A 13241-nucleotide genomic window follows, 5' to 3' on the forward strand; every position below is an offset into this window, starting at 1 on the left:
CATGTTTGTTATTTTTATAGGAAAAAAAACGAGACTTTAATGCAGGGAATGCATTAGGGTAAAAATTGTCTAGCTTTCAAAACAAATTTAACAACCAAAGAAGCTGTGCTGAACTGTGGCACCACCTTCAAAGACTTGGGATTTTATTGTGCTTGTAATGTACAAATCATTTATAGACATACTTGTTATAATTGTACTATTTTTTATTTAGCAATAAGCAACATAGCCGTAAAAGATTTGCAAAACATTTGTAATACATCACTGTGAGTTCCTTTAGCCCTTGGCGGGTCCCAAAATGTAATTTGGACTTATTTCACCAATATGTGAGGTTCCCCAAAGACTGCTTTAGGAATCATTGCTCTGCAGATCCAAAGAAAGTTGAAACAAATCCCAGAGACATTTCAGACCAATTATATCTCAAACGGGGAAAAATTCCTTAACCCAAACAGGACATTTGGATTACACCCTGAATTCCACATACACAACAATGCTGCATACTGCTACAGAATAGGTAGAAATGCCACCAATGGGGCCTAGAAATCAAACAATGCAGAAAAGTTTTCCTCATTCTATTATTTTCACTTTCTTTTTCCTTTAGTCTTGCTTGATGCCCTTTTCCATTGTGTTCCCTTGTCCATCTTTCAGTTAGGTGCCAATGACATTCATGCAAATAGGACAGAAGTGAAGAGTATGCTGCCTAACCCCTGCAACTGGTAAAAAGGATATTTGTACACAGAGATTTACACATGCTTACTGTTGATGCATACATATACACTGTGTATATAAAAAATGTAAGGATGGAAATGGGGAGCTGAGTAAAGCAAAGTAATTACATCTTATTTTTCATCAGTTAGTATGATGAAAGCTGACTATCAATTAGTTGCTGTACGTTAAGCCTAACTCCAGATTTCCCTTTTATTTTAAATAGTTAATTTGGGCCAAGCTGGCCCAAACAAACTATTTCTATTATGAAGAAATAGGTCTGCTGTTGGTGGCCTTAGGCTTGAGAGCGGGGACCTAGAGGGAGGGGGTCGCTGCCTCGCCTTCTCAGTACAGGTTGCCATGCAGGCTCAGGTAGTCGACCTGAGGGCCAGAGTCGCAGAAGCTGCAACCCAGATATCCTTCAGAGCTGACCAACATTTCCCCTAGATGCCAATGTGTCCATACTCGAGAGTGTACGTAAAGTGAAAGTACATAAAGCAGGGTATGCCTATAAATTGCTTCCTTTGTATGAAATACACTATATTACCAAAAGAATTGGTACACCAACCTTTCCACGTACCTGAAATTTAATGGCATTCCAGTCTTATTCCCTCAGGTTCAGTATTAAGTTGGCCCACCCTTTGCAGCTATAATAGCTTCAACTCTTCTGGGAAGGCTGTTCACAAGGCTTAGGATTGTGTCTATGGGAATGTCTGACCATTATTCCAGAAGCACATTTGTGAGGTTAGGCACTGCGGTTGGCAAGAAGGCCTGGCTTGCAGTCTACACTCTCATTCATCCCAAAGGTGTTCTATCTCGGTCTGGCCAGTCAAGTTCCTCCACCCCAAACTTGCTCATCCATGTCTTTATGGACTTTGTTTGTGCCCTGGTGTACAGTCATGTTGGAACAGGAAGGGTCAATTCCTCCACCCCAAACTCGCTCATCCATGTCTTTATAGACTTTACTTTGTGCAGTCATGTTGGAACAGGAAGGGGCCATACCCAAACTGTTCCCACAAAGTTGGGAGCATGAAATTGTCCAAAATGTCTTGGTATGCTGACTCCTTAAGAGTTCCTTTCACTGGAACCAGGGTTTCAAGCCCAACCCATGAAAAACAACCCTACATCATAATCCCCACTCCATAAAATGATTTGGACCAGTGCACAAAGCAAGTGCTCTTCTGGAGTAATCCAAACATATAAGATGTGTAGGTCTTGCTTTGCATTTATTGTATTTTCATTTTATGGAACCTGGTGAGCAAATTACCATATAAATAAGTAATAATACATTAATATAAATTATACTGAGATAATATATACATTAAATAGTTTCTAATATTCAGTAACAGAGATGTCCCTTTGCATTGCAATATCAATTATTATTGATTATTATTTATAAATTCTCCAGGAACTAGACTATGATTTACTAAAGACAAATAGGCTATTCGTTTTGCAATGGAATGTTTTCCAGAGCTTAGTGAATGTGGTGCAATTTCACATTGCAAAGAATACCCAACCACGTGCAGGGAATATATAAAATATGTATATTTGCTTGCACATGATTAAATGAAAGTCAGCATTGCTTTACCTCATTCACTTAACTCTGGGGAACATTCCCTTGCAAAGTGAACAGCCTATTCGCCTTTAGTGAATCAACCCCACAGCAATGTCACTTTTTAGGGAGCTGGCTCTACCTGTTTTTTAACCACAATATGGCTGCTTCTACTATCTAAATTGGTAAAGTACACTTTATCTATATTTCTTATGGAACTCTGGATCTATTTCTTATGTAATATTCCTAGTTATTTCATCCCCAGTAGCTTCCTCTGCATACTGTTTAACCCAAGTAATTTCCAAGTCAACTATTCAGCTGTCTTATATCATCTGGTAAAGAGAACAACTGTACAGTTGATTTAAGATGAAAGCTATATAAAGACTGCCTTTGTAAGATGAAATCAAAGAAACATTGCTCTTTTTCACAGATTTGCCCATCCAGAAGGATATATTACTGATGGAGATACTGCAGAGATTGGAGTGAAGGACCTGCAAGTAATGGAGTTTAGCTGCAGGGACCAGTACAGCTTTTGAAGATGTTTAAATGTGCCTCATGGATCTGCCTAGAACTTTTCCTTTTGTTCTATATGAACTGCCTCCAAATAATACCAGGACTACCTAGTGCCCCAGACTACCTACAGCGTGGTTGGCAGAGACTGTTAGAAGAAGGAGAAAGCTGCTCAGACTGTAAGCCGGAAGAATGTCCTCAACCCAGAGGATGCCTTGCTGGGGTGGTAAAGGACACTTGTGACTGCTGCTTGGAATGTGCCAACTTGGAAGGGCAGATATGTGATCTGGATAACACCAATCACTTTTATGGAAAATGTGGAGATAACCTAGAATGCCAGCTGGATATGGGAGACCTGAGGAATGGAGAAGTGCCAGAACCTCAGTGTGTCTGCTTATCTAACACAGCTGTGTGTGGATCTGATGGCAAAACGTATCCCCAGCTGTGCAAATTCCTGGAGATGTCCAGTGCTCAGCCAGAGAGAAATCTGACTGTTGTACACGAGGGGCCATGCGAATCAGGTATAGTAAACACATCATGATTTGTTTACCATGGAAATACAATTGCCTGCTTAAATGCAAGGGCCAGCTTCTCAATTTGTTTAGAAATACTTAACCTAAAACTGAGCAGAGAGTTAAATTATTCACATAGAAATCTAAGCAAGGCCATAGCTAAAGAATTAGGTACACAATTTGCTAAATATGTTGTGCTTATTTATGTGGCATTAAAGGCTAAATTCACCTTAAATATAAATAAATGTGCATATTTTTGCAGGCTATTTTTTTACTGGAGAATGCAGAACACTGCACCTGTGATCAGCAGATCATAAATGCAATGTCAGGCTCCTGCACAGTCTTCCTTTAGCTTTTGTGCCAGTAACCTTGTATGGGCTTACAGTTACAATGTTAAAGGAAGATTGAATGAACTACAAGCGTGCATACTCATTCCCCATTCAAACTACAAGTACATCTGCCATGATGGAAAATGGTAATTGTAGTTTTTCATTCACAGGTACCTGTGAATAAATGATGTGGCTGTGTGGGTGGAGCTTGCACAGATGTGCTGTTTTCAAAAAGTGACAGCAAGTGCTGATCCGATACTTGCTGTCACAGAGAGGGGAGTGCTTGTGGTGGGAGGTCGGTACATAGGAGCATGCTACACCCTAAATAATTGGTGGAACATGTTCCTAAAGATGAACTAAAGGTTGAACTTAAGGTGAAATAAAGTAAGCTAACGGTGAATTTAAAGAAATTACTCTCACTCTCTTTAATGACTTGAGCTCATAATTTTCTGCCTCCCCACCATTACATTACTGGATATTAACTTTTCTTTTTTTCCTTTTAAATGGGAAAGCAGTTTTTTTGGGAGTCTTGACCTGGGCAAAAGTGAGGTTCCCCATTCTCAAGGCCTCCAGGCATACTGACATCCAGCATCCCAGGAGGCTTCTCGCAATCTCTGCTAAGTTGCACATGCGGCTGGCAATTTTTCTACCACAGTGTGCATGCACTGTGGCATCTCAACAGGGGCCAGCTGAAAGAACTGGGAAGGGACAGCTGACCTTCTGCTGACATCCGAAGAGAAGATGGTGCAGGACTGGCTGTGCTGGAATGGAGAAGCAGCTTACACAAGACAACACTGGATTTGCTGGGTGTGTGCGCACAGTACAGCCAACCACCCACCCAAAGCCCAACATGGCAGCAGGTAGAGAACCTACACAGGCTGCAGCACAGTTTAACTTGGCTTGTTGAGTTTGTCAGGCAGAACCACCTGTAAACTTGCTCATTGAAGTCAATGGGACCACGCAGCAACTGCAAACCAAACGCTTGGCTTGCAGTTATGCATTCGGCCAAAAAAAAAAAGAACAGACATCCAAGCCCAGGTTACCTCCTGAACACCTGGAAGCCACTTCTCTACCACCCTCGGAAAAGCTATCTCTGGCTGGCCATTTCTGCTGGCTTCTTTCTAAAAATCCTAGCTGCAATTTTGATCTTCTAGATTCCTTATTTTGTGAATTACTGACTTGGAGAGAAAACACAGCAAAATAATTCAGATTCTTGTTCTGTGCATATTAGGGGGAATTTATGAAAACGGGAGCAGACAGAATCTGGAGCAACTGTGCATATTACCCTATCCCTTTCTTCTGCTTGTTCAAAATGAAAGTTAGAAGCTGATGGGTTGACATGCACAGTTGCTCCCGATTTTGTTTGCTCCAATCTTAGGCCACTAATGTTGCCAAAGAGGGAATTTACTAATGCTCTGAAGCTTTGAATCAATGTGAAAGCCATGTGTCAGCCAGCAGGTTCTCTTTAAAGGCAAAGTACCTAAAAATATGTCTCTAGTTTTGTTAAAGTTTGTGCCCGCACTGCATGGGTCAACTTCTCATTTACTCTAGTGGTGAGCACAAAGTTCATACTCACATGATCCGATCCAATGATACGATCCTCCGGAAAACTGCCCCTATAGTCCAACAGTGCACTGTTCCTGTCTATGGAGTGTGCTCTGAGCATGCCGACTTCTGAAACAGTCCATTTTCAAGACAGCTGGAGCACGGGGGTGCCGGACAGGTCTTGTACAAGGAGGATTGGCGGTTCAGGTAAGTATTTCTCTGCTGCCCTCTCCCCTAGAACAAAACGAACAATTAAAATGAGCAGTCACAGTTCCATTGCATGGGGGGAAAAAATGTCCCTGAAGTTCTGCTTTAAGTTGCTTTTATATCTTGGATATATCAAGAATGGAAGATGATTTCGATACTGCAGTGGCAAAAAGCAAGGATCCATAAACTGTACAGAAGGGTAATATAATACTTTATCCAGACTACGCATTCCTTTGCACCTGACATAAAAAAGCAAAGTCAAGGTCTGAGATTTATAGGCCTTTAGGTGAAAAAAAATCTCTTTTTTGCAAGCCTAAGCTTTAGATTTAGGGGCCCTTTAAAAGGAACAGAGGTCTTCATGTAGATTATCCTCAGGAGTAAAACATGCTTTTATGAACCATTTTACTAACTGCCGACCAAAAGAAAACATTGTGATTTATTTATGGTGGTATATATATCGTTTTTTCATCTATCAGGGTTCACCGCTAACACATAATTAGTAACAGATCGCACCTCACAAAACTCTACTTTGTTCAGTTCTCCTTTAGGAATTATATAAAATGAGGAATTCAAAACAGTAGCTCCTTGTCAATCAATTCCTCATAGTATTTGATATTTTTCTAATATGTGTAAAACATACAATGAATCTAGGCCACATATTTCATATAACAAGGGGAATGGTGATTTCTGCTTACAGTATGAAATAACTGGTGTCTGCAAAATATAAAAATAGAAAAAAACATACATCCACTCATCATTCTAATCACTCGCAGATGTAGAATTGTAAATTCCTAGCACTTTCTCTGGGCTAGCTTTTCCATTTCAGTAACGTCAGTGAGGCCAGAAGTAAGCTGGAGTCAGGAATCACTCATGCACATGTGATCTGCCTTCAAAAATATGAATGGTCAGGAGGAACAGTTATCATGCAGTGGGCCTAATTTAAAAAGGCAGAGCAAGGATATAGCGCTTTTGTGCAATTGCATTGCAGGAGTGTACAGACATAGGCACAGACAGTGAACATGATGCCTGAACTTATATAGCAAATTGTGATGTTCAATGCTCACAGTACCGTCCTAGGATACCATTCACATAGAACATCCAAATGAAGCTGCTTTTGGGCTTTCTGTCTAATAAAATACAGTAAGGCCTTATACACATTGGGTGTTTAGCCCAAATGCACTAGGCTTCCTAGTTTAGGTGCGGGTGGTGGGCAAAGGTGCACCATCTAGCCCTATGGGAGGCTGATAGCTGCTACAGCTAGATATGTCTGCATTAAGCACCTAGTGGCACTTATATTTTTGTTCCCAGGAACAAATGCCCAGAATGCAAGTAGAATAGTCTATATAGAATGCAGTGAGTATATAGTGCCAACAGTTTACTTAATGCTTTACATGTTGTACATTAATATCATGTCCCTGCTCTCAAGGAGCTCACAATCTAAGCACCCTGTCTATCATGTACAATATCTCACAAAAGTGAGTACACCCCTCACATTTTTGTAAATATTTTCATGAAGAAATGACACTTTGCTACAATGTAAAGTCGTGAGTGTACAGCTTGTATAACAGTGAAAATTTGCTGTCCCCTCAAAATAACAACACACAGCCACTAATGTCTAAACTGCTGGCAACAAAAGTAAATACACCCCTAAGTGAACATGTCAAAATTGGGCCCAATTAGCCATTTTTCCTCCCCGATGTCATGTGACCTGTTAGTGTTACAAGATCTCAGGTGTGAAAGGGGAGCAGATGTGTTAAAAATGGTGTTATCGCTCTCACTCTCTCACACTGGTCACTGGAAGATCAATATGTCATCTCATGGCAAAGAACTCTCTGAGGATCTAAAAAAAAAAGAATTGTTGCTCTTCATAAAGATGGCCTAGGCTATAAGAAGATTGCCAAGACCCTGAAACTGAGCTGCAGCATGGTGGCCAAGACCACACAGCTGTTTAACAGGACAGGTTCCACTCAAAACAGGCCTCGCCACAATTGACCAAAGAAGTTGAGTGTACGTACTCAGCGTCATATGCAGAGGTTGTCTTTGGGAAATAGATGTATGAGTGCTGCCTGCATTGGTGCAGAAGTTGAAGGGGTGGGGGTCAGCCTGTTAGTGTTCAGACCATACGCCACACACTGCATCAAATTGGTCTGCATGGCTGTCGTCCCATAAGAAAGCTTCTTCTAAAGATGATGCACAAGAAAGCCTGCAAACAGTTTGCTGAAGACAAGCAGACTAAGGACATGGATTACTGGAACCATGTCCTGTGGTCTGATGAGACCAAGATAAATGTATTTGGTTCAGATGGTGTCAAGCGTGTGTGGCAGCAATCAGGTGAGGAGTACAAAGACAAGTGTGTCTTACAAACAGTCAAGCATGGTTGTGGGAGTGTCATGGTCTGGGGATGCATGAGGGCTGCCAGCACTGTGGAGCTACAATTCATTGAAGGAACCATGAATGCCAACATGTACTGTGACATACTGAAGCAGAGCACGATTCCCTCCCTTTGGAGACTGGGCCGCAGGGCAGTATTCCAACATAGCGACCCCAAGCACACCTCCAAGACGACCACTGCCTTGCTAAAGAACCTGAGGGTAAAGGTGATGGACTGGCCAAGCATGTATCAGACCTAAACCCTATTGAGCATCTGTGGGGCACCCTCAAAATGGAAGGCGGAGGAGCGCAAGGTCTCTAACATTCACCAACTCCTTGATGTCATCATGGAGGAGTGGAAGATGACTCCAGTAACAACCTGTAAAACTCTGGTGAACTCTATGCCCAAGAGGTTTAAGGCAGTGTTGTAAAATAATGGTGGCCACACAAATTATTGACACTTTGGGCCCAATTTGGACATTTTCACTTAGGGGTCTATTCACTTTTGTTGACAGTGGTTTAGACATTAATGGCTGTGTGTGGAGATATATTTAGGTTCAGCAAATTTACACTGTTATACAAGCTGTACATTCACTATTTTACATTGTAGCAAAGTGTAATTTCTTCAGTGTTGTCACATGAAAAGTTATAATAAAATATTTACAAAAAAGTGAGGGGTGTACTCACTTTTGTGAGATACTGTATATATCAGGAGCCAATAAAGCATCCAGGATGTTTTGGAATGTGGGAGAAAAACAGAGTACCACCCACGCAAGCACAGGGAGAACATTCATTCTCCATTCAGGTAGTCTCCTGGTCAAACCTAGGACCCTATTATTGCAAGGCAGGAGTGCTAACAGTCACTGTGCTGCCCAATATTGACCCTTGAAACACAATATAATACACAACCACCTGGGTTTTACATATAATATTTGAAATGGCTTATAAAGAGGCAGCTCTACTTTATGATATATGCAGGACTAAACCCAAAATGTACATCTGCATTAAATGATTAGGGAGTCATGTATATGTGGGGGGAAGGGAGGGGGACTGGAGGAGAAGTAAGTATATAAGCCATCAAAGCGTTTTACATATACAGTACATTGTACATTCACATAAGTCCCTGCCCTCAAGGAGCTTACAATCTAAGGTCCCTAACTCACATTCATACATGCAGTGCACATACTAGGGCCAGTTTAGACAGGGACTAATTAACTTACCAGCATGTCTTGTGGGAGGAAACCGGAGTACTCAGACAGGCACAACACGCAAACTCAAGGCAGGCAGTGCCATGATTGGGATTCGAACTGATGACCCTAGTGCTGATAGGAGGAGGTACTTACCACTTAGTCACAGCGTCCTGTTGGCATTAAAGGGGGATTAATGGGGATTCCAGGTCACATGGCCTAATCAGAGGCACCAGCATCAGTAAAAATAAATCAATATTGCTGCGCCAAATGACTAAATTCAATAAGGGTAAATAATAAATCACCATATACAAATATAGTAGAGTGATCCAATATAAATAACAAAGTGCAAGTGCAAAAAAAAAAAGGACAAATGCAAAAATGTCCAAAAAAGTGCTATATTCAAGTGATCAAAAAAGAGAGAGTCCCAAACTCAATCTTAATCAAAACAAGAGTTATTAAGATAACTCCATCCATGATACAGTGTGTAAAAGGTGCAATCGTGCTCCAAACACTTCAACCAGGTGCTCCCAGTGATTGGTGCTAGATTAGCAGTTCACCTCAGGGTTAGACTCAAAAGAGTCATGCAAGCATTGGAATAATGTAATGGACAGCCTGTTCTTTCCACTCCACACCTTCCACTCCTCCTTCACCGATAATAAGAGTGCGATGATACTCAGCAAAAAACAAAGGAAGAAGGTGCTGTGTAGTTTTTTTGCTGAGTATCATCGCACTCTGATTATCGGTGAAGGAGAAGTGGAAAGAACAGGCTGTCCATTAAATTATTCCAATGCTTGCATGATTCTTTTGAGTCTAACCCTGAGGTGAGCTGCTAATCTAGCACCAATCACTGGGAGCACCTGGTTGAAGTGTTTGGGGCACGATTGCACCTTTAACACACTGGATCACGGATGGAGTTATCTTAATAACTCTTCTTTTGATTAAGATTGAGTTTGGGACTCTCTTTTTTGATCACTTGAATATAGCACTTTTTTGGACATTTTTGCATTTGTTATTTATATTGGATCACTCTATTATATTTGTATATGGTGATTTATTTTTACACACATGTTGTATTGATTTATATGATTCATATTGATTTACCCTTATTGAATTTAGTCACATGACGCAGCAATATTGATTTATTTGTACTCACTGGTGGTTTGTGTTAACACTGATTGCTTGCTGCCTTGTATTTATTTATTCATTGACCTATTTATTTACTTTTATTATTGTAGATTGCGCTGATTATTTTCACGTTTTTGAACCAGCATCAGTAAAGTCTGATTCTAGGTTCCAGGTTTTGGTCATGGGATATATACCTAGAGCTTCCCTAGATTATCTTGTGTGGGTTGAGAAACCAGGTCCCAGTCTGGTTTTAATACATCTACCACACTCTCTTCTCTATCTAATACTTACATAATTATTTAGAGCAAAGACAAATACATAGTTGAAATCTGCTTTGATGAACGATTACACTCAAAAGTGCCATCTCAAACTTCAGTGGACACTGGTGGCATGCAACGTCCACTAGCTGTTGTAACCTTTCCGGGCCTCTAGCAACAAGATCACTGCTCTTACATATCCAGGTGCTTTAAATTAACTATATTATCTATTTAATTTGGACCCAGCTGACTGTGTGGGACCAGGTTTGATAGTAAGATTGTAGATGGCCTTGGTTTTATACCACTGGCATATTATAAAGCACTTGTTCTAGGCAAAGGGGCCCCTTACCATTATTATACTATATTGTCTGTTATACATTGCTAAACACGTGAAAACAAATTATCGGGCAGAGATTGTGTTATTGCGACAATGATGATGATCATGTTGGCATTAAAGAGGTTTCAAAATGTACTAAAAATGCCCCCCCCCCCCTCCCTTCCTGTATTCATCTTCCATCCTAAATGTACAGGTTCTACATATACTGAGGCTTGCATGCTTAAAGGTGCCCATGAACATTAATAGCTTTTTAAATGACCCTAAATTCTTAAAATATTGTTCTTTAAAAAGGCTGTAAATGATCCTTGCTCAGTCTGGCCAATTTTCAAATCATTTGAGTAAACTGAAAGGCAGAGAGGGTTATAGGCTTTGGAGTAACTTGTATCAACCATTGTTAATTTTGCATTATACTGTAACCTGGAATGATGAGTTGCTACATGTTTTTTAACCCCATTGTTACTCCTTGAGCTTCCTTATTAAAAAAGAGTATATGTGTCTAAGTAAAAATAGATGGTTGGAATTGAACAATATAATGATGTCTATCTATCTATCTATCTATCTATCTATCTATCTATCTATCTATCTATCTATCTATCTATCTATCTATCTATCTATCTATCTATCTATCTATCTATCTATCTATCTATCTATCTATCTATCTATCTATCTATCTATCTATCTATCTCCCAAACCATTACAATTTGTTTTCCCTTAACTTCAAAAACCTAAGGGTCCTTTCACACAAGCTTTCCTGCCCAGCGGACTCCGTTTAGTAGGCACAGTGAGCAGAGACGGACCTTTTAGAGCCCTGTTCTCCTCTATGGGGATCGGGAAAATATGGACCACCTGTCCATTTTCATCTGATCTGATCCAATCCTCCAGACAGATGGAAAATAGGGTTTCAATCAGTCTGGATTTCACGGACAGAATCGGATCGAATAGCAGTGGGTTTCAGCGGACATGTCACCGCATGTTCCGCCTGAAAAACTGACAGGAGGACCTGATCAGAAAGCCCGTGTTAAAGGACCCTAACTAAAATCCTTAGCTGCTTAAAGTGGTTTTAAAAGCTAAAGGTTTTCTTACCTTTATGCAATCTATGCATGAAGGTAAAAAACTTTCAGTGTGCAGCTCCCCCCCTAATACTTACCTAAGCTAGATCTTGATCCAGCGATGTGCACGAGACCCAGGGGCTCTCTCGGGTCTCTCCCTCCTGATTGGCTGAGATGCAGCAGCAAGAGCCATTGCACAGCGCAAGTATGACATGTTTGGTATTTTTTAAAAAAAAGCATTTTTCCTTTACAATGACTTAAAGGGTGACACAAGTCTGCAGGGGAGTAACTGCAGATCATGGGGCTCAATAGCAAAGTTTTAAGCTGTTGACATAGCCTATACACTACTATAGACCAGTGCTGTGAATATTTTTTGCCAGGGAATGGAGCAATAGTACAGGGAAATCATTTTTCACTTTATTTTTCCAGCGTACTTTTCGGTCACTCACTAGTCTTTTTCAGCATATACTGATAATTTTAGGGAAATAAGATCTTAGGGCTTTGCTGTATGCAAGCAAGTGTTGCAATAGGTACTTTAGTACTCAGTTAAAAAAGGAGCATTTATAATACCAACCATAATGGCATTTTATATTATTACATAATTATTGTTAGTACTCCTATACACAATTACTTTATAACCCTAATGAAAACATTTCTTTAAAATGTGTCTTTTATGCAGAACTACAAATCTCAAATACCATGAGATTTATAGAAAGTAAACAAATGCTGTTGCTGCACCAAGAAAACAAAGGAGTGCTGGGACTATCAAAGATCCCAAAGACTCCTCCTGTGCATGTGACATTAGCTCTTCCTGACTGGAGACTTTACAGGGGGCAAGGTCAATGTCAATTACAATGTCTCCAATGCCAAATGATACAGTACACACACAGACTTTCTATTTTTAAGCCTTCCGCCCTAAGGCCTCATAACAGAGGCACGGGCTGCTATGACTATATTTGTAGTTTTGTACCATTGCATTGCTATAGAAATTCAGTACTAGCTATAGTATCCAAAAATGAATTTCTGACCTACAATCAAAGCTGATATCTCATCAAATGATTGCCCATATAAACATTTTAGCATGATTGAAAACAGTTTAGGTGATCCTGCAATGGGTTTGTCGGATTTTGTAGGAGGTAGCCTCCATCTACTGTAAACTCAAATACAGTCCAAGTAAACCTACATAACCTTACAGAGAAGAGACACACAGTAAAAGTTCTTACTTCCACCGTACAGGAAATGTTTCTTGCCAAATCCTAAATATATTCTGTGACTTTTCTGCAGCACCACAGATCCTTACCGCACCCTATGATAACTGGAATGTTACTGGAAAGGATGCTATATTTGGCTGTGAAGTCTTTGCCTATCCCATGGCATCTATTGAATGGAAGAAGGAGGGTTCCGAGATGCTGCTACCAGGCGATGATCCTCACATTTCAGTCCAGGTATTTAAATGTCAAATTACAATGTTGTTTCTGCCAGAAGATTTTTTTATGCATACACTTGCACATTCCACATAAAAGGCAAATGAATTAAGAAGTGATAAAATTGAAAAT

General features: G+C 40.3%; 1 protein-coding gene across 1 annotated transcript in view; it reads left to right on the forward strand.

The window, feature by feature from the left end:
• Nucleotides 1-13241, forward strand: part of KAZALD1 (Kazal type serine peptidase inhibitor domain 1) — a 55097-nt gene that overhangs the window by 26656 nt on the left and 15200 nt on the right. The window contains exons 2-3 of the mRNA XM_082269130.1: nucleotides 2685-3285; nucleotides 12970-13130. Coding sequence (XP_082125256.1) covers nucleotides 2793-3285; nucleotides 12970-13130 — 654 coding nt within the window. The 5' untranslated portion in view covers nucleotides 2685-2792. The remainder of the gene's footprint in view (nucleotides 1-2684; nucleotides 3286-12969; nucleotides 13131-13241) is intronic.

This window comes from Pelophylax lessonae, assembly GCF_965119305.1.
Source record: "Pelophylax lessonae genome assembly, chromosome: 9".
In the NCBI taxonomy this organism is placed as follows: domain Eukaryota; kingdom Metazoa; phylum Chordata; class Amphibia; order Anura; family Ranidae; genus Pelophylax; species Pelophylax lessonae.